The sequence below is a fragment of the Scleropages formosus genome, chromosome 24, assembly GCF_900964775.1.
Source record: "Scleropages formosus chromosome 24, fSclFor1.1, whole genome shotgun sequence".
In the NCBI taxonomy this organism is placed as follows: domain Eukaryota; kingdom Metazoa; phylum Chordata; class Actinopteri; order Osteoglossiformes; family Osteoglossidae; genus Scleropages; species Scleropages formosus.
In genome coordinates, this window is record NC_041829.1 from 16,917,699 (window position 1) to 16,944,714 (window position 27,016).

Below are 27,016 nucleotides of genomic sequence, written 5' to 3' on the forward strand. Positions count from 1 at the left end.
TCTAGGTCTATGGATTTCCTGTGAACAGGCTCTTTGACCTTCTGTTTGAGATAAGGGATCAGTACAATGAAACATTGTTGAAGAAATGGGCTCTAGTGTTCAGGTCAGTTCACCTACAAGGTTATTACTTGTCTCTTTTTTTAGTTACAAATCTTTGAAGAATCTTCTGTTTTTATATGCATTCATGTAGACCTTACCAGGATAGCATTTTTAGTTTTCTTGGGGATGGGCTTGCAGTGAAAATCACATTCTGTACACCATGCTCCTATCCACCTTCTATTGTAGGAAGAACACACATAAAGAGTTTCCCTAAGATGCAAAAACCCCACAGTGGATCCTATAACATGATATGCACTAACCCTAGGTACAAAGTATGCCAACAGCTTTAGCTCTTTTGGCTCTGCCATCCTCAAACAAGCCCATTTGTAAATCTGAAGATAAAGACTACTGGTGGAGAGTTGTCCCCAAAGATGATAAATTCTTCTGTGTTTTACAGTGAGCTTATACATTCTGCTCTGGCGAGCTTCACGCCAGAGAGACACCAGGTGTGGCACATATTTACCAGTAAAATACAAAAGAAGGTATTAAATGGCTGTATATGAAAGGATGTTGAACTTTCAGTGCACTTTTACATCAGTTTTTGTCTGGCTCTAGAAAAACATCCTTTTTTGTTTCTGCTTGGCATTCAGGATGACACTGCTGAGGTTGCTTGCCTGCTGTTTTTTTCGTACTTTCCAGGGCGGTTATAAATGTCAGTCCTCACTTGGTAATTGCAGAGAGCAAGCAGCTTGCTGTTGTGTAATTCTCTGCCATATTTATGTTTAACAGGGACATATTTGAGCAGGACAACTATAGCCCCATCCCCGTGGAGAGTGAAGAAGAGTACAAATCTGTCATCAGCAGGTTTCCATTCCATGATGCAGAGATTGAAAAGGTACATGAGTAATCATTAGACCATGATTTCAGAGTACATTCAGACTTTGAATTTTTCATTAAACTGCATTTGACCTCTGAAGAGTATCTTTGAAGAATCCTGTGTCTTTATTGCCATATTGCCAATTGCCATATTCATGGGTTTATTCATGACACTCAATGCTTTTCTCAATTACACTTACCAGGTAATGGTAATAGTTTTATTAGTAGGAGTTTCCATATAATAAAAACTAGAGCATTCTGGCATAAATGAGGTATTGCAATGAAATGAGACTATTTTCGACTTAAAATCAGCTCTAATCTGAATTTGCTCAGGGTTATCATAAAGAAAACCATGTACATTTACATTTATTCATTTAGCAGACGCTTGTGTCCAAAGCGACGTACATCTCAGCAAAAGTACAATTTATGCATAACATTAAGAGAAGGAGACATAGCTGCAGACATGAAAGTCTCAAGCAAAACTAGTTTGTTAAGTGTAAGTGGAGTACGAAGAAAACAAAGCAATTTTAGTATGACTTTCAAAATAGGGAAAATTTCTTAATTTTTTTAAAATAATTTTGTTTGTGTCACTTTAATGTACAGATGTTCAATTTACAAAATTAGTCTGTTGCTGAATACAGTGCAGATATCAAAATTATGAATATCAAAAGCCCATTGTTTTAAATGGGGAAAAATAATAACCCCAAACCAATTTACCCAAATATCGCTATAATGCTATAAAAGACCTATATAACTATCAGCTCATGATTTCAGCATAATATAAAACACAATTGCATTTAGATTTATTTATTTAGCTTTCTGAAAAGCAATGTACATCTCAGAAAACAATATAAAAGTGCATTACACCTGTTGCCTTTGGTGTCCTTCTTCTAAATTGTGTTAGGAAAACCCAGAGCAGATTTCTGTCCCTGTTGAAAACTACAAAGCTGGAGTTACTGTTCCAGGGTAATTCCTAGTTTTCTTTTAAATTGATAAGTTCCGCGCTGGATGAGCAATAAATCAAGCAGAGATACATTAAGCACATCGTGTTTATTGTGAATAACTTTATAAAACTGTGCACTGTTGGCAAAATATGCATACATAACCTGAAAGACTGTCAGCTAATCTTTTGCTGATAATTGCTCTGCTGTCGGTGCAATTATTTAATTAAATAATGTACCAAATATTTAACAGACGCACCTCTGGAATTTCATACACTTCCCACAATACCCCATAATACTTGCAACTTTCACATTTTTGTACACACTTCGGATGAATTTTGTTACACAATTTTTATTGTTCCATAAATCAAAATTTGGGTGTTGGAATAACCGTGCTGGTATAAGGGCTTTTCATACCTAAATTTTTATTTGGATGGAGTTCATAAGTCAAGGCTTGTCTGTTGTATAAATGTGAGTGAATATTCTTTCAAGTTTAATTATCTGTTTGAATTCTCTTTCAACAGCAACCATTTCCAAAGAAGCTTCCAATGTCACAGTCAGTGCCTCAAATCTACACTCAGGTGAAGGAATTCATTTATGCCAGCCTGAAGTTCTCAGAGTCTCTTCATCGCAGGTAAGTGAGCCTCAGCATTTACAATGCAATTTTCATTAATAATCTCTCTATTTAATGTATATATTTTTTCTTCTGTACCTGTTGTATTTGTATGAATGTTTATCTTTATGCAAAAATGTCCTGTGTTTCTGTGGAAAAAGATGGAAAACATGTATTATACTTATTTTTTGTACATACATCTCATCCTGTCTTTGAAATTTGTCTACATGAATAACAAGACCTGGCTGAAAGTTGCAAGAAAGGCCCAGCTTTTGCAAACAACCGTGTCAGTTTTGGAAGTACTCCCAAAGCAATACAACATAAATGCTTTCAGCATTCTTGAAAGCTGTTTACATAATACTGTTTGTGGGCAAAATGTCTATTTGCCTTACCAGATACCTATATACAAAACCTGAGGTCAGCAGCAGTTAGACATCTTCTGTAAGCTTAATCTCATTGCAAGGCCCCACAATTGTACAGTCTTGTCAAATGAAGTTGAATGTTTGGAATACAAATATTGAGTTATAGTCCAACATTTCCAGGACATTACAAACACTGACAGTTGGAATGAAGAACATAAAAGTCATTGTCTTCAAGCTTGTTCTAGTTTGGGTTTTGTGTTGCAATATGTAAAAACAGCTTTGCAATTTCTGTTGAAATATATAGTTGGATTTATTCCTCCAGGCAGTTATGTCTATACCTCCAAAGGCTGCAATAAGGATAGACCTGAGGGAGAAATTGGTGTAGCTACAGCTTGTGCTTGTGGTCCTTAGGCCCAGTGTTATGATCAAGGCCTGGCTTTCTTTCCCTCTTCACTTGTATCCTTTATGCCAATATTTGTTCTCTTTAAGCTCCACGGCTTTGTAGCGGTGCTGTTTGGGGTCTGTGTTGTGCTTGTTGCTGGCATGCCAAATCCGTTCCCAGGAGAGCCATCCTCCCATGCGCCCACTAGGGCTTAGGGATTCTGCCGATGCACGCCAGTATCGCTGTTGGGTTGGGGATATGCCACTCCTGGAAACCCTGTGCATGGCTCACTGCTCCAGTGACTTCAGTGTAGGGCTGCATGAGGCATAAGGTTACCATCACTGACTGCTGATTGTACAGCCAAATCACCAGGCAGAAGAAAGTTCTGATGGAGACAGCCAGAGGAGTCTTGTCATTTGGGTAGAGTGATGTAGAGGGACTAAGGGCAAAGTCATAACAATATCTGAGCTATGCACAGTATACTGGGTCCTCTTTATCTGAGGACTGTTCATTCCTGAGATCAGATGGGATAATCTGTACCTACACATCTCTACATGTAGTAGATACCTATATTGGGATCATATACTGTAAGGTCAGTGACCATGTATGCTACTAAACACTATTGCACAGTATTGTTGCTCTACTGTATTAATGTAAACATTGAGCAAGCATGATGACCACATCAAAGACAACCATCTTTGCAGAGAGAGATGAGGTGCTGCTGCTGGTGTTGAACACTGCCTCACATGTTGTTGCTTTTGACTATTTTCAGCTGCATTTCACTATTTTGATGGGAACAGTAAGTCAGTCATTTTTCCATGTATATATCATAGCAGGGTCACTGGAAAAAGGAGGACTCACTGTATCTGAGTAGTTGCATGCAATTTAGTTATCAGCAGCCAAATGTTCCTCTTCTCCTATAGAGTATGCCTGTGCTGTCATTACTTAGTATTCAGGATTGTTTAGAGACTTTTGCCACCAGCCTACTGATAATCAATGTTAATGGATATCTTCACACTTTCTTAATTCTTTCTTGATTATAAATACTTGGTAACAGCTTGACTGTTGACGAATATTATGTTTACTTAACCTGCCCCTTTCCATTCCAGTAATAGTTTCACACATCTCCTGCCTCTACTGAATCAACAAACATCAGCAGCAGTGTGTAAATACTAGCAGTGCTGAATTTTGCCTCACCATAGCTGCAAACTGTAGGTTATGGCCTACAGAAAGAAGAAAAAAAAAGTGTCACAAATTGCATATGCTGTCATTGTTTTCATGTGCTTTGTAATTTATTTGAAATGCATTTTTGAAGATAGTTATTGTATTTTATGTGCTCTGCCCCAAGCCTATTTTTCCCAATGATTATATACTTTTATTACACAAATTAGCATAAAACAGTGTTTCTCAAGAGCTGTATATGATGATGGATTTCACAGAGGTTTGTTTAGATAAAATCCTCAGAGATTACTGAGTGAAATTTATCAAAAATTGTGAGATTTGAACCACTACTAATTGCTTTTCTATTAATTTGAGAAGGTTTATAAAAAAAAAAAAAAAAAAAACACAGAAGCATTTCTTACAGGCATGGAGATGGTAGCAGCTCTTTGGTAAACATTCTTTATGAACAGTTCAACTCCAGAAATGCTGGAATTATGAAATATTTCTTGGAAAGGGAATTGCCCATGATTAAAAATAAGACAACAAAGGCAAATGTGGCATTTTATTCTAAACTGAGGACACTTCATGAATTTGAACTTCTCCCAGAATTATTCATCCACTCAGCTTCATAGAGACAAAAAAAAGTCTTATTTGGGCCATTGAAAATTAATATTGAACCTAAATTCTTTCTCTACTGACTTCAGTTCAACAGAGATTGATGACATGTTACGGAAGTCCACCAACCTGTTATTGACAAGAACCCTGAGCAGCTGCTTGCAGAACCTTATCAAGAAACCTCATATAGGCCTGACAGAGGTATTGCTTTTGAATTCTCTTTTAAAGGTAGTGTGAGAACCTTCACATCAGGGGTCTCCAGGCCTGGGTTCAAAAATCTATGGCCCAGTCAGTTTCATGTACTACTGTGTCTCCAGTTTAAGGATTAAAGATGTCTGTTGATAGCTGCAAATCAAACCAGCTGTTGAGAACAACTTATGGTTATTGTACTTATTCTGGAACTAAGATCTGCAGTGATACAGTAGTCTGTTATGTCCACTCTGTTTATCATGAAAATATGTCCTCTAAAATAAATCTCTGACTTAAGTAACAGTGGTCAGCAAACATCTGTAATCTTCTTGAAACAGGTAACCATGGCTACTGTGTAAAACCAGCTTTATTTTGGCTAGAGACCCCAGCTTTACTCTTGAAAGAGTGCAACTCAAAACCATTTATATGAGCTCTCTAGAGAGACAGAACAAAATAGTATTTGTCTTTTAGCGATGAGCCTTGGGACTCTTTTTCATCTTTCATGTCTTTATCCCTTTGCATGACTTTCTTAGAGGTCTGAATGTAGAAATTTTATTATACTGTAATACAAAGAAGACTATAGAAACAACTCAATGTTTAGCACATCTCTCAAAACTGAATAATTTTAAAAGCTGGTCTGACTCAAATTTCTGCTTTGTTATGTTGTTGTACTGAAAAACCTAGTGTCTGTGGTTAAGACCTGGTAAGAAATTCCAGGGTAGTGCCTTTTCAATGACTTTTAAGTAGATGCTGCGAGTGTTGAAGTCAAGTCCAACCAGATGATGTTTTTTCATTTTTATGTATTGTAGCTGGTACAGATCATCATAAACACCACTCACCTGGAACAAGCCTGCAGGTACCTGGAAGACTTTATCACAAACATCACTAATGTCTCCCCAGAGACCATCCACACCACAAGACTTTATGGGCTCTCCACATTTAAGGTACGCTGATCTGTAAAGTCCCATGTTAGTTATATGCACTCTGAATTTTGCCTTATAGCACATATGATTGTAGATGAGTCGGTGGAGGTTAAAGAAAACCGTCCGCTTGTTTGTTTAGGATGCCAGACATGCAGCAGAGGGAGAGATCTACACTAAACTGAACCAGAAGATTGACGAGTTCATCCAGCTGGCTGACTATGAGTGGAGCATGTCAGAGTCCGATGGACGAGCTAGTGGATATCTGATGGACCTTATTAACTTCCTTCGCAGCACCTTCCAGGTCTTCACACACCTTCCGGTGAGTTCCTTCTTCCTGACTTTGGAGCTCCTCCTCACACTCTGCTTTGGCGTTGTGATGGTTGACTCATTTCTCCAGTTACTGTCTTGTTCCTCTGTAGACGTCTGTGTCTAAGTCTCTGTTGGGGCTGGGCAAGGGATATGGAATTCAAACAAAATGCAGAAAGTGTAGAAGGGTTATTTCTGTCTATGCGGTTCTCAGTTCACACGGAGCTTCAGCTAGGATGTGGAAAGTCATGTTATCTTTGTAGAGGAAATTCCAGAGTAGGAGAAAGACTTACTGAGGGTTCCAAATCAGATGGACAACTACACAGTTGAACCACCTAGAAGGAGACAGAATGTAGAAAGAAAAAATAAAATCAGAAAGGATTTACATGGATGTGAGTTATGTCTTTGTGTCTTGTGATGAAAAATAAAATTGCATATGTGAGCTCTTACCTTTTCTGGAACTTCAGGCATTTTCTTTGGAAGCAGACAGTTATTCCGTCAGTCTGAATAACAGTGCTAGCTGCTTCATTATACACATATATCTTGGTTCTGCTTTTAGTTGTCATGTAGTTCTCATGTGTCACATACTTCACTAGTGACTATTGAACTTTTGGGTTTTCTTCAGTGTGGATTGCTTCCTTGCTCTTCATATTTGCTGTTCCCATAATAATATTTTTCTACACTGAGTTGCATATTAATGTTTTGTTTTTTTTTTTTCCCTGTTACTTCTACCAGACATGCTTGGCTCTGAATTTCTTTTCTGTCTATTTATTGTTACCGTACTTTCTTTCCCTGTTCATATTTGAAATTTGGGCTCTGCTCAGAATAACAACAATGATCATGCTGCGATGTCGGTGAGTAACTGCCCTGAAGCAGAGGTGGAACCGCATGCTTTTGTCAGTCCTGTGGGCCTGCCTTCAGGCTTGTCGCTTCCTCCACATTTAATCACACAATCGGCCAGCAATGACCAGTGTGTCACATTGTTTCTCCTCACCTTGTCTTTGTACCTTGGGTGGTGTGAAACCAAAATATCCAAGAATGTATCATCTGCACCAAAATGATACAGTCGTGTTTATTGCTTGGCTGAAAAACATGTCCTTGGTTACACTCTGGACGTTTCTTTTGTTAAGCTTAAAGCTTAAGGAAGGACACTTGCTACACTATCAGTCTTCTGTAGATGAAAGCTTGAACAGTTGTGCTCTGTAATTTCCAGATGAGCATATGAGTTAAGGAGCACAGGGGTTTTGTGTAAGAGTTGACAGAATGGGACCTCCACCCTCTCGCCATGGGGTGGAACCACTTAGATAGGTGTCAGACGAACCCTGAAATCTCCACCGGTAGTGCAGCTCACAGATCAACGAGTGGAACTGAACAGGTGCCAATTAGAGTGCGAAATCATTAATTTTATGTGTCTCTCTTGCCCCTTCAGAGAAGCAGTGCAGTGCTTAACTTCTTAACATCTCAGGTGTTTGCGATACCTGTAGCCACAAGTATGTAGAAGGAACTGTTTCTCCTGCAAAGTGCCAGTTTTACCTTTTCGGTAGATCACCTCTAAACAGTCCACCACACCCACAGGTACATTGCATCTCTCAGCCCCTGAGAAATCTTTTTTAGGATAGCACATAAATCATATTGACTGGCATTCACAGTGAAAAATAATCGCCACAAGGTACCTGCCAAAGAGCTTGGAAGACACCTGAATTTTACAGCCATCATCTTTTATTACTAATAAGGAAAGCTTTCAGATAAGGCATGGATGAATTTGGGATATTTCTAGTATATCTAATCTTTTTTATTATGCATTTTCCTTATGTGTTTAATTTTTAAGTTCTGTTCATTTTTATGTTAGAAAAGCATATTTAGTTTATTCAACTTTAATATATTATCCTATTTGTCAGAAAATACTGTATAGCACTTACTTTTGTCAGTTGTGAGAAAGACAACCTTTAGTTCAAGAATCCAGTAGAGATTTGAGTCTTCATCTATAACTTTAAGAAGTGCACTTTTGTTTACTCTGAGTTGTGTGTCAGTTTGATTAAAAGCACAATAAGCATAACAACTAGTATGACTGTACAACCTACGATTTCCAATATGAACTTTTTTTTTTTTTAGAAAACAGTACAAAATTTGTAACTGTCAGTTTCTCCCTTAATCATCACTTAAATGCCATTATACAAAGGTTTTTTTAGTAGAACTGTTTTTGTTAATGTATCGCTATTGTTAGGAATTGCTTTTAACACTCAGGGTTTGTGTCCTTTGATTTAAAAACACTTTTTCTAAAAGGGACCAGGACTTCGAAACAATGGTCACCTATAATGTGTTTTTTTTTAAAAAAAAAAAAAAAAAAAAAATTACAATCCGTAGTTGAAACAACACAGTAGTCCATTGTTAAACTGTTAGGTAGCTACGAATATAGTAAAGTATGAGAGCTTTGTTTTATGCATTCATTCAATCCACTCTGAGAAAAGTCTGTGACATGCAGGTTTTTTCCTGTTGTGGGGCTGCTTTTAGAAGGGAAAATCTGTCCACTTGCCTTCACAATAAGACCTCAGGCTATTGCTCACTTACTTTAGCATTTATGCTCCAAAAGTGTGTGTTTTGTTGTGTACCTGTCAGTCATGGGAAGTATCATACAGTTGACAGGTCCTTTATTCAATTTCAAGGGCTGTAAAAATGAGCATACAGTTACAGTTAATCTTGTTCTTAAAAAGTAGTCAGACCAGTGAAGTTACTGTGCAGTATTTCCTCCATTGATAACACTCCATGTAACCACAAGTGTAAAGCACCTCAGTTTTTTACTTTTACATTGCCATCTTTCATTCAAAGCTTTGGAGCTCTGCCTTTATATAAAACCTGCTACAACATATAATAGTTTTGTATTTACCATGCATGCTGTTAGGTCATGAATGCTTCCCACCCATAACACAGTAGCCACACAGGTTGTGTGTGTGTCATTTATTCTCCCATTTATGTTCCACTTACTGAATAAACCCTGCTCTCAAAAATATTTTTTCAAAGGATCTCATAGTCTGCACGTTGGGTCATGCACTGTAAATGTCTTCATATTTATTGTAAAATGCTCTTCTTCTAAAATGCAGAAGAATGTTATTTAATTTACTTGTGCTCTCTGTGCATAGAATTGTTGCTTATCATATGCTTTTTTCTGCAGCACAGTAAATTTATAAGGCTGGGTAAAGCTTCATCTTTCATAGGAGCCAAACAGTTGAAATACCTCACCTGCAGAAGCCATAGCAGGACTTCTCCTTCTTATTTGGAGAGACAGTAACCATGTTACAAATCTTTGCCCTTAATCACTACATTGCCTGGTGGTCTAGTGTTTTAAACACTCAAGTGAGTAGTGTGTGCTGGCAACAAAAGGACTTCAGTTGAATGTCAGGAGGTTAATTGTAAAACTTGTAATTTGAACTTCTATCAAAATCTTATACAATATTTCAGCTTACAGCTGAACATTATGCATTTGACCTAAGGATTTCCACACTGAAAATAGTCTAATACTGAAGCATATATGAGGCTTTTCGAAATGCTGTTCTCCTGTTTTCTTTGAGAAGTAGGATTTGATGTTGCTTTGCAGAACCGTCCACCTCCAAAGTGCAAAAGTTGTTATTGAATAAGATGGTTTTTTTAATATAAGACTTTGACCAGATGGACACGTGGCATCTGCTACCAACACACGTATCATTTGAGCTGTTGCTGTCCATGTACTGGCATGTGTCGAGGTATAGGAGTGCATGTCTCTGTGATTGTTTGAATGTCCCCCCCCGTGTACAGTTACACCCCTGCTCATTTCAATCCAGTGTGTTCAGAGCTGTTAGCTTTGTGTCTGCCTGCCTATGTGGCGACTGTGTGACTGTGGATGCCTGTGTTTAATGTAACAAAACAATGTGTATCCGTAAACATTCACACACCCTGCAGCACAGGCATGGTAATGATGGTCTCTTCCATCTCCTTCTGTTGTCTATGTTCATTATTTTGTAGTAACCTTGTAGATACTTCTGTGTGTAGCATTGAGGCTAGAAGGTTCTCACAGGGGTCCTGTCCCTATGTTTCTCTTTCTACAGGGGAAGGTGGCTCAGACAGCCTGCATGTCGGCCTGCAAACACTTGTCCACATCCCTGATGCAGATGCTGCTGGACAATGAGCTGAAGCAGATAAGCATGGGCGCCATCCAGCAGTTCAACTTGGATGTTATTCAGTGTGAACGTAAGTTTGGACTGTAAGCCTAGCAGTATCGAACAGAGGCAGGAAGCCACTTAAGTTCTACTTCTCCTTCACATCTCATATATATATATGCAAGAAGAATTTGTAAAGTCTGACCCATAATCTTGAATAACCTGGTGATTTGTAGTTGCACCAGATACTAGTGCTCCTCAGTTTTACGGCACATTTTTCTTGGAGAACCCAGGTTTGGCTATTTTCCCTCCACGTGCAGCGGCAATTTGAGGTGTGGTTTGAACAGACATTTTACGACCGATTGCCTGTCCTGATGTCATTCCTCATCATTTACATGGACTTGGGACTCACTGTGTGACAAACCAGTGGCTGAGACTACAGGCAATGTAGCATCACCAATTTACCTAAACTGTATATCTTTGGAGTCCCTGGAAGAAATCCAAAACAGGCGGCTCCACACAGTCTGAGCAGGGATCAAATCCACGTTCTCTTGCACCACCTGGACACTGAGGCAGCAATACCATTCGCTGTGCCACTATAGCTGTACCACATGCAATTTAAAAATACCAGTGTGACTGTTAGTGGGTTTCCATCTGAAAAAGTAATTACAGCTTTCAACTTCATGAAACAAATTGATGCAAATTTAAGGCATACGGTGTACATATTGTCTCAGTCATCTCAATGCCCATTCTTCTGGAGTTGGAACTTCCCCAAGCTATTTCCAGCATAACTGAAGCCTCTTCTCAGCCTTGTTTAAAAAATGCTAGTTTTGCATTAGGAGAGATAATCTGTGCTTCCAGTCAAAGAACAGCCTTACTTGTTCAGCTTCTTGTCCTTGTTAGATATGCTGTTAATATTATTATTAGGCTGTATTTAAGCTAATGCCTTTGTGCAGTGTCTTAAAATGCTAGATGCATTATACTAAGCTACTTTCAACTGTCTACTTGTTGTCTCTATAGAGTGTGACACACACAGTATAGGCAATTTAGAGACACCAGTTCACCTGAAATATGTCCTACTTGTCTTAAGACAGTATGAGAAAACCCACTCAGATACAGAGAAAACACGCAAAGTCCACACAGACTGAGCCGGATGCAAACCCAACACTAAAAACACAGCCCAGGAGCTCTCAGGCACTAATACAGTCTTCTGCAGTACCCTACTGATTCGTTGGAATAGATTTTTGTGACAAAGTTTTAACCTCCTGAGCTCTGGCTGTTTCATCAGGCCTGATAATGAAATAAAACATGACTGGGACATGTTAGGACTTTGCACTTGTTAAAGGAAATTTATGATCCTTTGTGTGTGCCGCAGGAGGCGCGTTTTCACAGAACATTCTGGAAGCCCCCTGCTGCAAGCCTTTAGGCTTCAGCACTCCTACTGTCTCCTCTTGGTTTAGGAAAATGAGCCTGGGACTGCTGTGTGGGAGTCAGAGTAGTTGCTTGCCGTGTGTGGGGGCTGTCATTAACAGTCTTTCAGGAGTATGTCCCGCAAACTGGCTTGTTTAAGGCTTGATTTACACCGTGGGACTTCCTCCATGACCCCCTACATACACAGTCACAAGTGTGATGTTTCTGTTAGCATCAGAGGGTAGTGGGGCTTACAGCTTCCTGTTGTAAGTGATAAATTGATTTGGAGCTCCTTTACCGTTTTATCAAGGTCACATAGCTGGGTCTACAGAAACTGTTGTACAGTTGCATCTGTGTTTCCACAGTGGAATTTCAGCATAAGCTATATACTGGAACAGAAGAGTGACAAGTGTGAATGTTGATCATTTTGTTTAGCCCCTCTGACTGCCAGTGAATTGCAGTCATTGCTGGAAGTAACACGAGCTCCTGCTCTGTCATTAAGAAAGAAAAGTAATTAAAAGGGTTTGGTAACATGGTAAGTATCATCCTCTTTTGTATGTCATTTCTCAGTGTGTGTCTGCTCAGTATACAAGGGTCTGCATCAGCAGATCAGTCTGTTCAAGGTGTTGTGATGGTGGTGAAATTCCAACCCACGCACACTGTTCAAAGACAGGAACAGACATTCCAGAGCAGTGGCTCCTGGGTTGTGTGCAGCTCTGTGCCCAGCTGTCTGCATGCCTGGCCAGCTCCCACCCACTGTCTGCCTCTAATTGCTGTGCGGTGCTGCAGGATTTCATGGCAGAGATGCAGCAACAAAAATGTATGCGAAAATATGTTGACAGTGAAGGAACCACTGTCCTCAGAATTACTTGTACTCACACCTCTCCAGGGGATAGGAGAAAAGGTCAAAAAGTGGTGTGATGACTTATATTTAAAGTTTGTACAGAGCTTTTGTAATGAAAGACTGATGAAATTAGATGCGCTAAATAAAAGCTGTACAATGAGTGGTTATTCCGTAACAAGAGGTTTGCATTCCAACAATTTCAGTAAGTGTAACCTCAGTGTGCCCGTGAAAAACGTTGTACATATTTAAATTTGTTATTGTGTTCCTCCTGACCATGTGTTCCTTTGTTGCTGTCTCTGCCTGCAGTTTTTGCAAGCTCCGAGCCTGTGCCTGGTTTCCAAGGGGATACACTGCAGCTGGCATTTATTGACCTTCGACAGGTGAGCCCCTGACCTCCTTTGACTCTGGAGGAGGTCATTGCAGAGCCTTGAGGGCTCACATGCACCACATCTTCTCTTGGGGTTGTGTGTGATGATGCAGGGAAAATTGTCTTTGTTGAGCCCTCTTCTAACCTGTAACATCAAATGATGGAGACATGCTTACCAGTTCAGTTTCCATTTGACTGACCAGAGAGTTACTTTTAGTGTATCCCATAGTAATTTTGTCAGGGATGCAGAGCCTCTCCTGTACATTTCCTCCTTCTAGGGATTTAAATGTCCTTTGTACATGTGGAATGTTGTTGAATAAATGTAATGTCTTTAGAGATTAAATATTCACAGCCATCTTAATACATGCACTTTATAAAACATTACCAAGCCAACCGTCATTCTGTGAGAGGCATTTTCATGCCACACGATAAAAAATACTGTTGTATTTTTTTTTCTTCTAATTTGAGACACTTAAGACCAGTCTTCATTGTTCCAAATATGTTAACTGACATGGGTGTGAAAGATGCCTAATTGCCACTTTGTGGAGTAGCACAATCACGCTTTTGACTATGTTTCCTCCTCAATGCAAAAGACCTGTCTGAATTAGACATGCTATTCCGACAATAAAGGCATTTTGTGTTCACATCACCACCAGGTTACACAGAGCCAGGCTTCATTTTACAAAGGTGTGAAATATGAACTTGATTAAGGTGTCATTTCATTGTGCTCTGTCAGCCTGGTCAAGAATATCAAGTGACAGTTCAGAGAACTGTGAGAGGTGGTGTGGAGTTTTGGCCCTTGGTGGTCTGAATATACAGCAAAAGTTTCAGTGCACTAATTGTCTGCACAGTTTCCCTTCCTTTCATTTCAGGTTATGTCTCCACTTCCTCTTGAATGTATTTTTTAATATTTCTTGTGAATTTCAATGGGACGAATTACACTCATTTTCCACAGTTGTCCTTTTCAGAGGCCGGGGAGCTACGACCAGGGCTTCAATTTAATCCTGGTCCAAGCATGGTTACCTCTTTGGGATAAGGAAGCCCAGTGGTCAACCTTACCCCAAACAACCCCCCTTTGGCCCCAGGGGTAGCATCGCTGCACTCGCAATACCCGTCAGAATGACTGCTGCATTGTGATAGTAGCTGCAATGAGGATAAGCCTCCTCAACAGAAATGAAAGAAGGGGAGACGGTAGGCAGGGGTGTGGATGAGAGAACCCAGCTAACAGACAGATCGGTGCGAATGGCCCCTTTTTAAAAAGGAACTGACCCAGCATTGAAAGATTTGAATCTCACTGCCAGTTGCCTGCTTGCTACTGGAACCCAGTTCTCCTCATAATAGCTTGCTTTTTCCGCCACCCATTCTCCTATTGTTGTCGGGCTTGTCTATCCTCTTTTCCTATGTTCTTTCCTCCAGAATTGGGACACTCTCCTGCACAAGTTCAAGCCTGCTGTAAATCTCTTTCAGTCTTTGTCTGATCACCCAGACATGTGGAATGTTATGGACAAGCACTAGTAGTATATTTGATTGTATTTTGAAGTGTCATCTATATGTATACCGCAATTAAGTTTGTCAGGCAAAATCTTGCCTTTTTCGTTCTTTATTGTAATTTGATACATTAAATTCAAAGCTCTTGGCATTTCAATAATATTGAAGTTTGGCAGCCTTAATTGTCTGGATAATTTCAACCCGATAATGAGTTTCTGTTTCCATAAGAGTGTAACTTTCCCTTTGATCTGCTGACTCTTGTGCATTTTTTATATGATGATGCTGATTGTAAGGTATGAGATTCCTAGGCTACAAAGAGAATCAGGTAGCCTGCAGGTTCTTGCTAGCAGGCTTTTCTCAGTAAATAGATTTGTAATGAGCAAAATACAGAAGCGCAGTTTTTTTATTACACCTCCATTACATGGTTATGTTTTGTCACTATTTTGACTATAACTCAAACTTTGTTAATCTGAATGTGACCAAGGGTTTGGGTTTTGTATATTATTTACCATACAATGTTTCCGTTTTAATTACTGAAATCTAATATTTATAACCATTTTAGCATCTCAACCATATCTTGTCGAGCCTGTAGGGCTTTGCTGAAATACTTTTAGTCAGAAATAAAGGATGTGCTTTTGGAGAAATAGACAGGCTTCAGTTTTATCCTGAAGTCCCATATTGCACCCAGTGTGTCTTCTGATTTGGCTGCAATAAATTAATGTTGTCTTCCTACCGTATGTGCCTTCTTCCAGTAGGCTGTCCTTTCTAACTTTGTATCTTTTCAAAAAACAGCAAAAAATTTAGTTAACTAGATTGGTCACGCTGAGTTGTCCATAATATGTGAATGACTACGTATATCTATCCTAGAATGGAATGCGTTCCTTTGTAACGTATTCTGTCTAGCCTAATGCATTATGCTTTCAGGATGTGCTTTGGACTGCTGTGACCCTGTTTTAGACTAAGCAGTAATTGATTGTGAATTAGTAAGTAATATAAAGAACATGTAAAGGAACATATGCCCTATTCCAGAGTGCCCCTTTGAAATTTTGTCTCTTACTTTTCAGAAGTCAGAGCCTGAACAGATAGCTATGGAATGAAAGGTAACGTGGGCTGTGTCTGCTGCCTTTAGCTGAGGGCAGCAATTGCCACAAGTACACAGCCCCTGCGGGACAACAATTTAGAAAGGATTAGAAACAACCGTGACTGCTCCTGGCATAGTGTCAGAATTCTGCTCTTACTGAGGTGGTACAGATACAGCTATGTATGATTGTATTTGTACATCTGAAGGATGCCTTGGAAATTCAGCTGGGTTTTTCTTGCTGTCAGAAAGCAGGTATTTCTTTAACATGAGACCCACCAGAAATATCTTTTTAATGTATTTCCATGATTTGTAGGAAGTTGTCCAAGCCCTACCACCAAACTTGTGTTATCATTTTAAAGCATAGAATGTTCTCTCTAGTGTGCATTAGGAATTAGCATTGCACCTTCTCCATTTTGGGAGATTCACTTACACATATGTGTGCTCTAGAGTGGAGAGAAATGAGCGGCTGGATATCAGGTGGATATGCCTGCGATGAAGTCTGTTTGTGTGGATATTTTCCCATGGTCCCTCTATATTATTCACTTTTTTGGTGTTTGGAAAGAGGATTGCTAGGATAAGATAACCAGTTGGTCATGAAATCTTTTCTTTCGCCAGTAATGTCATCTAAAATCCCCATGGGAGGTTAGAAGTGTGATGTGTACTGCATGTCTGTTCCCACATTAGAGAGGGCCAAGATAAAAATTTGGCTTGACTCAGCAGGAACAGCAAATATTCATTAACCTAGGCTTTTGTGGTAGACTCCATCAGAGCTCAAAATGAGGTTTAAAAATGATGTAAGATATGAGGCCACTCTTTTCAATTTTTTTTTTTTTATACATCACAAAAGCAACGTACTGCCCTAAACTATCAATTTATCTTAGGATACACAACCACAAGAGCTGTTTAACCTTATTGCAACCTCATAGTTACTTATCCCAGAGAACTATTCTCGTCAGTTTAGATTTGAAAGCAAAACAAAGTCAACCCAGAGGCCAGCGCTTGAATGTGTAAAGGTCACAGCTTGTGGGGACATCGGTGTGGAGCCACAGCGTGACCATTGGCTTGAGTGGAAGTGACCTAATCTGTGCCATAGGTTATCCAAGGGTCGCAGGGGGATTCTCCTCCTTCTCTTGTGTGGATTAGCTCTTGTGTTCCTGAGCCTCTCCACCCACTCCTACTAATCACCCTCCAGCCAATGAGAAACCAATTTATCTGTTGAAATAAGGGCTCAGGTCACCACTCAATTACCCATCACATACACACCAGCATAAATACACTGTATACACTGACAAGGTGTTTCTTTCATTCAATTGTGCTCATACAAATATAGTTCTGATTGCTTAAAAACAATTTGATCAAATGTGATCAATTAAAGTTTAGTCATATCTACTCTGATTTATTCAATTTAGTGAGTAGCCTTTTATGATTCACATTCATGTTTACATTTCACAGGTTCTTCACAATATACATTTCCTGTGATCATTTTCAGCAGCCCTTGGAGCAGTTGAATGGGCACCTAATAAGACTGCTACATTGTAGAGCTAAGGTCATTCTGAAAAAACCCCATTGCACAGGGAGAGCCTCACGCAGGAAGGACATCATTTACATGAAAGGTTGTTCTAGAGCAAGGATCAGCACTACTGGTTCTTTGAGGCTGCAGGGCCTTCTCATTTTCATTCCAGCTGAGCTCTTCATTACTGAACCCAAGTGAGAAAGCATTGCATTATTGAAATCACATTAAAAACACAGCGCTAGTTGAGAACTCAACGTTAAGTCTTTGCTAGGGTTGTAAACGATACTCTGACTTCGCTTGCAGCTGTTCTGTTAACTGCAAGCCATTGATGGACTGAACAAAGTGTCTTTTCCACTAAGCTCCTGGACCTTTTCATGGTGTGGGACTGGTCCACCTATCTGGCCGACTATGGACAGCCAAACTCCAAGTATTTGAGGGTCAATCCTTCGACCGCACTTGCGCTTTTGGAAAAGTGAGTCTTTGAACACTGCTGTTTGTTCTTTCTGCATTGCTATATTGTTCAGAAGTCCGGTATAGTTGTAGTAGTCGCAACACATCAATATCTTAAATTATTAAAAACATAAAGTTGAAAGTGATGTTTAGAACTGTGTGCTGTAAAAACAATTCTGAGTACTATAGAACTGCTAAACTGTTTGTTCCTTTAAACCAGCATTCTCTCTAGGTATGGATATATGTGTACTGTCAAATGTATAAAGATATTTAACTATGCGCTTAAAATCTGTTCACCCTCCTTAATCTGTTAACATGCTTACCAGAGTCTACCGGGGGTATGTATTTTGTTTGAGTTTGATTTTTTGTTTTTTTTTTCTCCTCTTCCCCTCAGTTATTTGTTTGAAATGTTTACTCTCATTGGTTTGGCATCACCCTTAGAAATATCCATGAAGAGCATGCATTAACCATATTCGTTTAGATTTTTAAAAAAAATGAATTTATTTAAATGTAAATTGCTAGGTAATGCTTTTGACACAAGTTTTAAATGTTCAATAATCGCACATCCAGGCCATGTTAAGTTTAAAAGTCCTTGTCATGCAAAGTTCAATGTGAAATGTAAGTAAATTCAAAAATACTTATTATTTTGAAAAAAATTTGGCAACACTTTACAGTCGTTCCGTCTTATTTAAATTGTACGATATTCTAGGGAATTACTATTAGCTGTAACCATGGAACCCACTTTTGTGCTCCCACAGAATGAAGGACACAAGTAAAAAGAACAACATTTTCTCCCAGTTTCGAAAGAATGACCGCGACAAACAGAAACTCATCGAAACCGTGGTAAAGCAGCTGAGAAGTCTGGTCAACGGAATGTCACAGCATCCCTAGTCTTCATTAGCCTGCTGACCACTTCATTTATGCATTTCACTCTAGAAAGGTTACCTTTGATCTGTAAAAGACTGGTTATATTGTGTACATAGGGAAAATAGGTTTCATGAACACTTATACAAATGAGCAGTAAAATTTTTTTTAAACGTATTTTTAATGGCTGAAAAATATGTTTTGTATATTGTGAATGTGCAATGATTGTAACGCCACAAAGGCTGATGTTTTCAGATCAGTGGGAATGTACTGCCCAGACAACAGGCTGGATAATGATGTCTAACAATGAGGCTGATGTTCAAAGAGATTCCTGAATAATGCAATATACCAGTGGAGTTTGTACTGTAAATACATGTAAACCTATTTAACACTACAGTACCCCTCATCCCCTAGTCTTGACTGAATTGGAATGGAGTTTGATTAGCAAACATTTTCATAAAAGGACCTTTCATGATTCTGTTCATTTGAAAAAAAATAATAATTTGCTACTAATTTTACATGTTTCCTTTTTCATGGGAAATTATGTACTTTTGAAAAAATAGAATTTCAGTTTGATAATTTACAGGAAAAATAGTTGCATCGAAAAAGCTTTTTCTGATTTTTACTTTTTTTCTCAGGGTGTCAGCTTTTGGGTTCAGCGGCTTTACAGTTTCATGGTAAAATATAAAAAGCAATAACTGGTTATTTTTCCATGTCATGCAGAAATTCTAACAATATGAAGACTTAATGGTTCATAATTGGGTTTTGTCTTTTTGGTCTGCACTGAAGGTTTAATTTTTTTTTATAGACTATGTTGAATATTTACAGGCTGCACATTTTATTTAAAAAAAAAAAAAGAAATGCAACAGCAATGGACTATTCTGCTGCTACAAAAATGAGGGGTTCACTCATACATTTCTTTAATCTTGTAAAGTAATTACATAAAAGTGTGATAAAATTTCAGTTATCTGCTGAAGGAAGAAAGATACATTTCAGTGTTCAGTCAAAGTCATTTCTTTGTCCTTTTGTAAGCGGAAGGAACATTTCATTTGAGCTGGCATTTGTTTGTGAAAAGTTTCATCTGTGAAAGTTCTCAGAAGAGTCTGCTGTAAGTAAACTGTTGAATTTGTTCCTTTGTTTTTAATTTATGTAAAGTGTCCCCCCCAATACCCTAAAGTGCTCTCATCGAGTAATGTGACAAAATGGACCCTTTTAACACCAGACTTTTGAGCATAAACATGTTTGTAAAAATTCTGTATGACGACTTTCAGCAGAGCAAAAAAATGAAGTTGTCAGTTGCACTTTTCATACTGTATATATTTGCTTTTTGGTGTTTGCAATAAATCTACATCCCTTTTGCTTTCCTTAGATGTTATTTAAATGTAAGGAAATGAAATTTTATGTAAATAAATATGGATGCTGCATATGTATTTCTATGCATCTTGAGATTTTTAGGGACATTCTCAGGTTTATAATGCACTGACATGAATGTCATATCTCTAGGTTTTAATATTTAATAATAGAATCTAGAAATTTAAGCAATTTAGAATTGTGGCTTTGGGTTGTCCATTCGATATATGATTCGGGTCACATTTCCCATATAGGTCTCCATTTTTAAACTTCAAAACAAGATAACAGATTGGAGATGCAGTGTATCCGGTCTTATTTAAGGCTATAAAAGCATGTTAAACGTCCCCATTCTCTCCAGGGCAGAAGTGACACACTCCTTACACTATTTTGCTCCGAGGTTTGTGGGCTTTAGAACTATGACTCCAGTGTGGCGACTCCCTCCTATTTTTAGAAGGTGACCCAAATCAGGTTGTTGTCGCGCATTTTTAGAACATCCTAAAACAAAACCGTGTCATTTCCAGCCCAGATTAACTTCGCGTACAAAGAGGAGTGAGAACTTTGCCACCCGAAGGAGCTCCGCAGTGAGCATCTCTGCTCCGGTCCTCTCTCCGCATCACGAGTGAATGGAGCGCCGAGCATCATCGCTGAGCGCTTTTCAGCATCTTTTTTTTCTTTTTAACAAACTGACTTTTATATGGGAACACGACATAAGATACATTCATATTTTCGAAGTCATTAAAAACAGCTTATCGCAACAGAATACATCATGTCACGCATGTAGTGACACCGCTGTTGTGCGCATGTCCGTGGCCTCGCAGCGGAGCAGGAGACGAGGGCTGCGCTCTTGCTTGACCCGTGTTTACCCCGGTGGTTACCTGCCTTCTCAGTAATCTGCTACTCCACCCCCTGATCCGCCTTCTCACCCCACTGCGCCTCGCAGGCTCCCGTCCCATCCCATCCCATCCCATCCCATCCCGTCCGATTCACCCCCAGAAGACCCCAAACACGCGACGTCACACCTGAAGGTGGATCGTCCCGGGTGGGAATTTCTATAAAGCGACGCGCGACGCACAGCAGAAAATTAGCCGCAACTAAGTAAGTCAGTGTGGAGGGAGCGTGAGAGAAACGCGCCGAGACGAGCTCCCGGGAGCCGTAAAAACACAGTAAGTCACCTTTCCACACATTTCCTCACACGATGCTATTAATTATCGCTCAGTCGACTCGTTTCATCCCTTTATTCGGACTACAGATAAGCGCTCTAAGTTTGGGTTAAATTATTAAAGATCTTTAGCAGTCCGACTGCGCGCCTCGAGCTCTTCCTCCAGGTGTGGATCCACAGCAGTCTGTGTTTTCAGCATGCAAAATTAATGAGTGTAAGATAATCGATATGGTCTAATTTTGTGTTTAGTTTTGAAGGGGGGGGGGGGTTTCGCGCGCGCTCAACTGAAAACGTTAGTTTCATAGTTCAGATGTTTCTAAGCTGTTTTTCCCCACATTATGTTATTACGTTTGTAGGCATCCGAAGGACAAAGAAAGCGGCGAATCATCAGATTCATCAAAGGCTCAGCTTCTCATATTTCCTTTGGACTATTATTGAGAGAAACCCACAGCATCAGCTGAGCCACGCTGGACCGTGAAGATGTCCTCGCTCATGGAACTCGTTTCCCCGGCCCTGGACACCACACTGACATCCGTCCTCTCCGTCTTACTGCTGCTCGCCGTGTCCTGGCAGCTGTGGAGACTGAGGTGGACAGTAACCCGGGACAGAGAGTGCCAGCTGCCCCTCCCCAAAGGCTCCATGGGGTGGCCCGTGGTAGGAGAAACCCTGCACTGGCTGCTCCAGGTGATCGCAGCCTCTGCTTCGCACCAGCAGTGTGTCCCGGTGCCGCTCATCGCTCTTGCGTTTGTCACGGACGGGTTCCTTCACTTCCTCGTTCCCGCGGGCCGTATTTATACAATAGAAAATAGCAAATGGGAACACAGAGTATCACCGATTCGAATCGTAACCCCAATTCATAATGACGTGGACGGCTGGATTTTGTTTGGAATTTCCCCCCTTTTTCTCGTGTGGTTATTGGATCACTGCCGTCAATTTCTTTTCTTGGGTTCCGACAGGGTCCGGACTTCCACATCTCGAGGAGGCAGAAGTACGGAAACGTGTTTAAGACGCACCTGCTGGGGAAGCCCGTGATCCGCGTGACGGGAGCCGAAAACATCCGCAAGATCCTGCTCGGCGAGCACAAGCTCGTGTGCGCGCAGTGGCCCCTGAGTGCGCGCATCATCCTGGGATCCAACACGCTGGTGAACTCCACTGGGGACCTGCACAGGATGAAGAGAAAAGTAAGGGACGGTACTGTGTGATACCGGCGTAATACCGTGCTGTATGTACCGTGTTCCTACTGAGCTTTTAACATAGAAGTTGCAGGAGCTTAGAGGAAAAACTAAACATTGTAAATAGCTTTAGAGACAAGTGACAGCTATAATAATATAACAATTTTTATTTTTCTTATTATTATTTTTATTACCACCACCATGGTGACGCAGTGGGTTTGGCCGGGTCCGCTGTCTGGTGGGTCTGGGGTTCGAGTCCCGCTTGGGGTGCCTTGTGGTGGAGTGGTGTCCCATCCTGGGTGTGTCCCCTCTAGCCTTGTGCCCTGTGTTGCTGGGTTAGGCTCCGGTTAGCCATGACCCCCGTTTGAGACAAGAGGTTTCAGACTCTGGGTGGGGTGGGGTGAGTACTCTTCACTCGCTCCTTAACCGCGTGCCCAGGTCAGGGTTTGGATCCTTTCCTAGAACCACAGGATAAACCCTGGACAGGACACCCGTCCATTTAGCGTCGCCGTTTTACCTGAAATGTATGTCTTTGGACTGTGGGAGGAAACCAGAGCATCCGGAGGAAACCCATGTGAACATGGAAATGCAAACTCCTCGTAGTTCAGGTGCTGTGAGGCAGCAGTGCTACCTGCTGCGCCACAGAGCTGCCATTATTATTATTATTATTATTATTATTATTATTATTATTATTATATATCCACATAGTCAAGATACTGGGTAATGTAGTCATTCATGATATTTCCACTGTTCTTAGAGGCAGCTGTCAAAATCTATGGCCAGCATTATGGCTCACGTCTACATCCTAAGGTGATACAAGGTTCACTCGGCTCTTTTGTGCTCCATGGACTTCTGGTGAAACTTCTCTTTGTCTTTCCTCCCAAAGGTCTTAGCAAAAGTGTTCAGCCGCACGGCTCTGGAGGAATATATCCCCCGCCTGCAGGACATAGTCGAGTGCGAGCTCGCCAGGTGGTGCTCGGAGCGCGACCCGGTCGACGTGTACGACGCCTGCAGGACTCTCACCTTCCGCGTTGCCACGCGTGTCCTGCTGGGCCTCAGTCTCGAGGACGCCCAGATGAGCTACCTGTCCAAAATATTCGAGCAGCTCCTCAACAACCTCTTCTCGCTGCCCATAGACGTGTCCTTCAGCGGGCTCCGCAAAGTGAGTGCGGCCACACACCCGCACCGCCACTGTGGCATTTTATGGTAAACTACCATGAGAGCATCAGGCATAAAAATCTATCTGCATGCATGCATTATCTATATTAATTAAAACAAAGTCTCTGCTTAGTTATGCACTACTGTTGACTGCAGATGAATTTTTCATTATTGATTTTGAATTAAAGTCATAATGAAATGCGAGCAGAAAAACATGGGGCCAACATGATGGGCGCACGTGACGATTTTAGAGCATGAAGCGCCTCGTGTCGTTCTTATGATCACAGGGCATCAAAGCCCGTGAAACTATTCACGAATTTATGGCAAAAATCATCGAGGAGAAACTGCAGAGCCCGTTGGCGGAGGGACACAAGGACGCGTTCGACTACATGCTGAGCGGCGCCAAGCAAAACAACCAGAAAATATCCATTAAAGAACTGCAGGTAAGGAAGGGGTTAAATGTGCTCGTCTGCGCTCCGAACCTTCGCTGAACGGAGGGTCTCAGTTTATTGCTGGAAAACGCAGAAGTGGCGCTTTAACGATGGAGGGAAAAACATAATTATCTCATTTTCGTTTCTTTCCTCCGGGTTCATTATTATAGGACATATTTGGTCTAATTTAGTCATTCCGTTGGAACACACACACACACACACACACACACACACACACACACACACACACACACACACACACACACACACGCACACGCACGATCTGTACCTTAGAGAATTCATATTTCCCAGAGCCAGGGTGTTCAGAGGCGCCGGGTCGCATAGTGATTAGGGTTGCTGGTTTGCAGCCAGTGGTTGTTGGTTCGAATCCCACCCCTCTCTAGTACCCTCGTTTAAGGTCTTACACAGAACTGGCAAGGGATACCGAGCTGGACCGCTGCGAGGTTCATGATCCAACACTGTAAAGGTGTGAGATAAACGAAGCTGGTCGACAATAAAAGCGGACCTGAACCTCTCCCCGCTGGTGCTTTAACCACCAGGAGACCGCAGTGGAGCTCGTGTTCGCCGCCCATTCGACCACGGCGAGCGCCTGTACCTCGCTGGTGCTGCAGCTGCTCCGGCACCCGGGGGTGGCGGCCAAAGCGCGGAGCGAGCTGCGCAGCTGCGGATACCTGGGCTCGAACCCGCGGCCCGGCAGCGCTCAGCCCAGGTCGACAGAGAGAGAAGAGGAGAAGAAGAAGGAGGGGGCCGTAACACAGACCGCGACCCCCGATCCGAACCCTGGCACCCGCGGCGCGCACACGGAGGGAGGCGCGCGCCCCGCCGCCCGTCCGCCTCGCATGAGCCTTGAGAAGCTGAGCCGCTTGAGATACCTGGACTGCGTGGTCAAGGAGGTCCTGCGGTGTCTCCCCCCGGTGTCCGGCGGCTACAGAACCGCCCTGCAGACCTTCGAACTGGACGTGAGTGTGACCGTAACCGCGCTCCTTGTGGGCCCTGCACGTGGCACGCGCTGCACCGGGAGCGCGGGAACGCGCGCGTCGATCATCCGCGCTACATGTTTTGACATCAATATATATGACCCAATAATGCCTATTACTGTTGTGTGTCACTATGAAGTTTGGCCCCGAATATTTCTGTGTGTTTTCCCCGTTAAAGTGGTGGCGCGTGCGCGTCGAGTCACACAAATGAAATGTGCAGCGCGGTGCTGTTCCGAGACCCTTCGCATTTCCTCTGCGTTGTGCTTTCAGCATCTCGACGGTGTTTTTTAATTACTTTTAAATCTCTGTTAATAAACGAGCTGGTGACAATTTGGATACTTTGTGCCAGCCGCACGCGGGACACACGCGCACCGCCACACAGCCGCTCCGACGTGACAGCGCGCGAAAGCCGCTCCCCTTCGCACATGCGCAGTGTCCCTCTCTTGGAATTACAGCGCAAGGTTTTAAAAGTATAAATCTGTAATCCTGCTGCATACATAACGGATCCCTGTGTTGTATCCTATCTGACACTTTTATAAGCGGGCTCGAGCGGTACTCATCTTATTATATGATATAAAAGCTCCTGATATGATATTGGTCCATATTGCTTGTATGTCGCCCCCTACTGAAGACAGATGATGGCCATAGATTGATAAAGCAGATCACCACAAATCATAGACCTGAGGAGACACGGGCTAAGATGCGACAGCCGTGGCGCAACAATCTAAAACAGTTCCCAGTGGCGCCGAAGATATTCGGTCAGCAGGAGCCCGAAGGGTGTAAAATGTGTGTATTTTTACAGCGGCGATGCCAATTTGTGCGTGTTGGCACGCTGCTGTCCTGCCTGACGGTCTCTCGTGTTCATTCGCAGGGATATCAGATTCCCAAAGGATGGAGCGTCATGTACAGCATCCGGGACACCCACGAAACGTCGCCCGCCTATCAGAACTCGGAGCTCTTTGACCCGGATCGTTTCGGACGAGACCGGAACGAGGCCTCGGCAGGCCGCTTCGACTACATCCCTTTCGGAGGCGGCACCAGGAGCTGCATCGGGAAGGAACTGGCCCGGGTTATTCTGAAAGTCCTCGCCGTGGAGTTACTGAGCGCTGCCGAGTGGAGGCTGGCGACGGAAACGTTCCCCAGGATGCAGACGGTGCCCGTTGTTCGGCCCGTGAACGGACTGCACGTTTATTTCAACGCTGCAGATCACGCGCATCAGTGACGTGACGCCTTCCTGCTGTACATTTGTACATATTCATATGCGGTGCCTGCGGCAACGGTCACTTATTTACATGTCACTGTTAATTAGTAATGTTTGAACTTGTGTCTAATTTAATACATCCTACATTCAGGTGCTTTAATACATTTTCTGGTGTCAATGTTGAGTAAAGACTACTTTATGTTGCGTTTTGAACGGGTTTGCACTTTGCCATGTCACGGGTGTTTTATTTCAATAATTTTATTGTCACATGTATTTATTTTGAATAAATCTGCAGTGTTTTTCTATGCGGTCAGGGGTCTTGAATGTTTACTTGGTCTGAGCAAATGTTGAGGTTTTGTTTTTGAACACGGGGTATATGCCATGTAAAAACTGAGCTGAACTTTCCTCTATGTACAGAATTATATTACACAGCAAGGAGAAAACTGAAATTGACACTCAAAATGTTTTTGATGCATTCATTTTAGAACAATGGTAATGCAAATTGTTCAAAAAAAAAAAAAAGGCCTTTAAATCAAACGCGATGTTAACCTCCACTCAAATATTTTGTATTTTCCCTACAAGCCTACTTACATTTATGAGTATTTCAACTTAAATATAGCAAAAAGACTGGACTATAGTTAGATATTGAGAACTTCCAGAATTATCCTGTCTCTTGTGTTGATAGTCACCTCTTGTCAAGTTTATGGAAATAAACGGAAAAGTTAAAGGTCACTGCATAATTTGGCCTTATCTTTTTTAATGGGTTTGGATCACCTCCAGGTAATATCAGCTTTATTACTGAAACCAGTAGATTACTGTGTCTCTCACACATACACAGAGTCTGAAACCGCTTGTCCCGAGCAGGGTCGTGGCAAACCGGAGCCTAACCCGGCAGCGCAGGCCGCAAGGCCGGAGGGGGAGGGGACACACCCAGGACGGGGCGCCAGTCCATCGCAAGGCACCCCAAGCAGGACTCGAACCTCGGATCCACCG

General features: G+C 41.6%; 2 protein-coding genes across 6 annotated transcripts in view; both read left to right on the forward strand.

Annotated features, from left to right (window-relative positions):
• exoc6 (exocyst complex component 6) overlaps positions 1 to 19,971 on the forward strand; it is a 46,161-nt gene extending 26,190 nt beyond the window's left edge. For 2 of the 5 annotated variants that reach the window (XM_018761100.1, XM_018761101.2), the window contains exons 13-24: positions 6 to 103; positions 829 to 934; positions 2,381 to 2,490; positions 5,079 to 5,190; positions 5,988 to 6,122; positions 6,241 to 6,420; positions 7,232 to 7,261; positions 10,487 to 10,628; positions 13,098 to 13,171; positions 17,600 to 17,712; positions 18,017 to 18,028; positions 18,449 to 19,971. In XM_018761100.1, coding sequence (XP_018616616.1) covers positions 6 to 103; positions 829 to 934; positions 2,381 to 2,490; positions 5,079 to 5,190; positions 5,988 to 6,122; positions 6,241 to 6,420; positions 7,232 to 7,261; positions 10,487 to 10,628; positions 13,098 to 13,171; positions 17,600 to 17,712; positions 18,017 to 18,028; positions 18,449 to 18,581 — 1,245 coding nt within the window. In that variant the 3' untranslated portion in view covers positions 18,582 to 19,971. The remainder of the gene's footprint in view (positions 1 to 5; positions 104 to 828; positions 935 to 2,380; positions 2,491 to 5,078; positions 5,191 to 5,987; positions 6,123 to 6,240; positions 6,421 to 7,231; positions 7,262 to 10,486; positions 10,629 to 13,097; positions 13,172 to 17,599; positions 17,713 to 18,016; positions 18,029 to 18,448) is intronic. The other 3 variants (XM_018761102.1, XM_018761103.2, XM_018761104.2) reach the window with 2 other exon arrangements.
• Positions 19,972 to 20,059: 88 nt separating this feature from the next.
• On the forward strand, positions 20,060 to 26,592 carry LOC108939510 (cytochrome P450 26B1-like). Its single transcript, XM_029248944.1, has 7 exons — positions 20,060 to 21,067; positions 21,420 to 21,747; positions 22,020 to 22,244; positions 23,122 to 23,397; positions 23,681 to 23,836; positions 24,385 to 24,804; positions 25,694 to 26,592. The coding sequence occupies exons 2-7, from the start codon at positions 21,544 to 21,546 to the stop codon at positions 26,042 to 26,044; spliced, it is 1,632 nt and encodes a 543-aa protein (XP_029104777.1). The 5' UTR covers positions 20,060 to 21,067; positions 21,420 to 21,543; the 3' UTR covers positions 26,045 to 26,592.
• Positions 26,593 to 27,016: the final 424 nt, after the last annotated feature.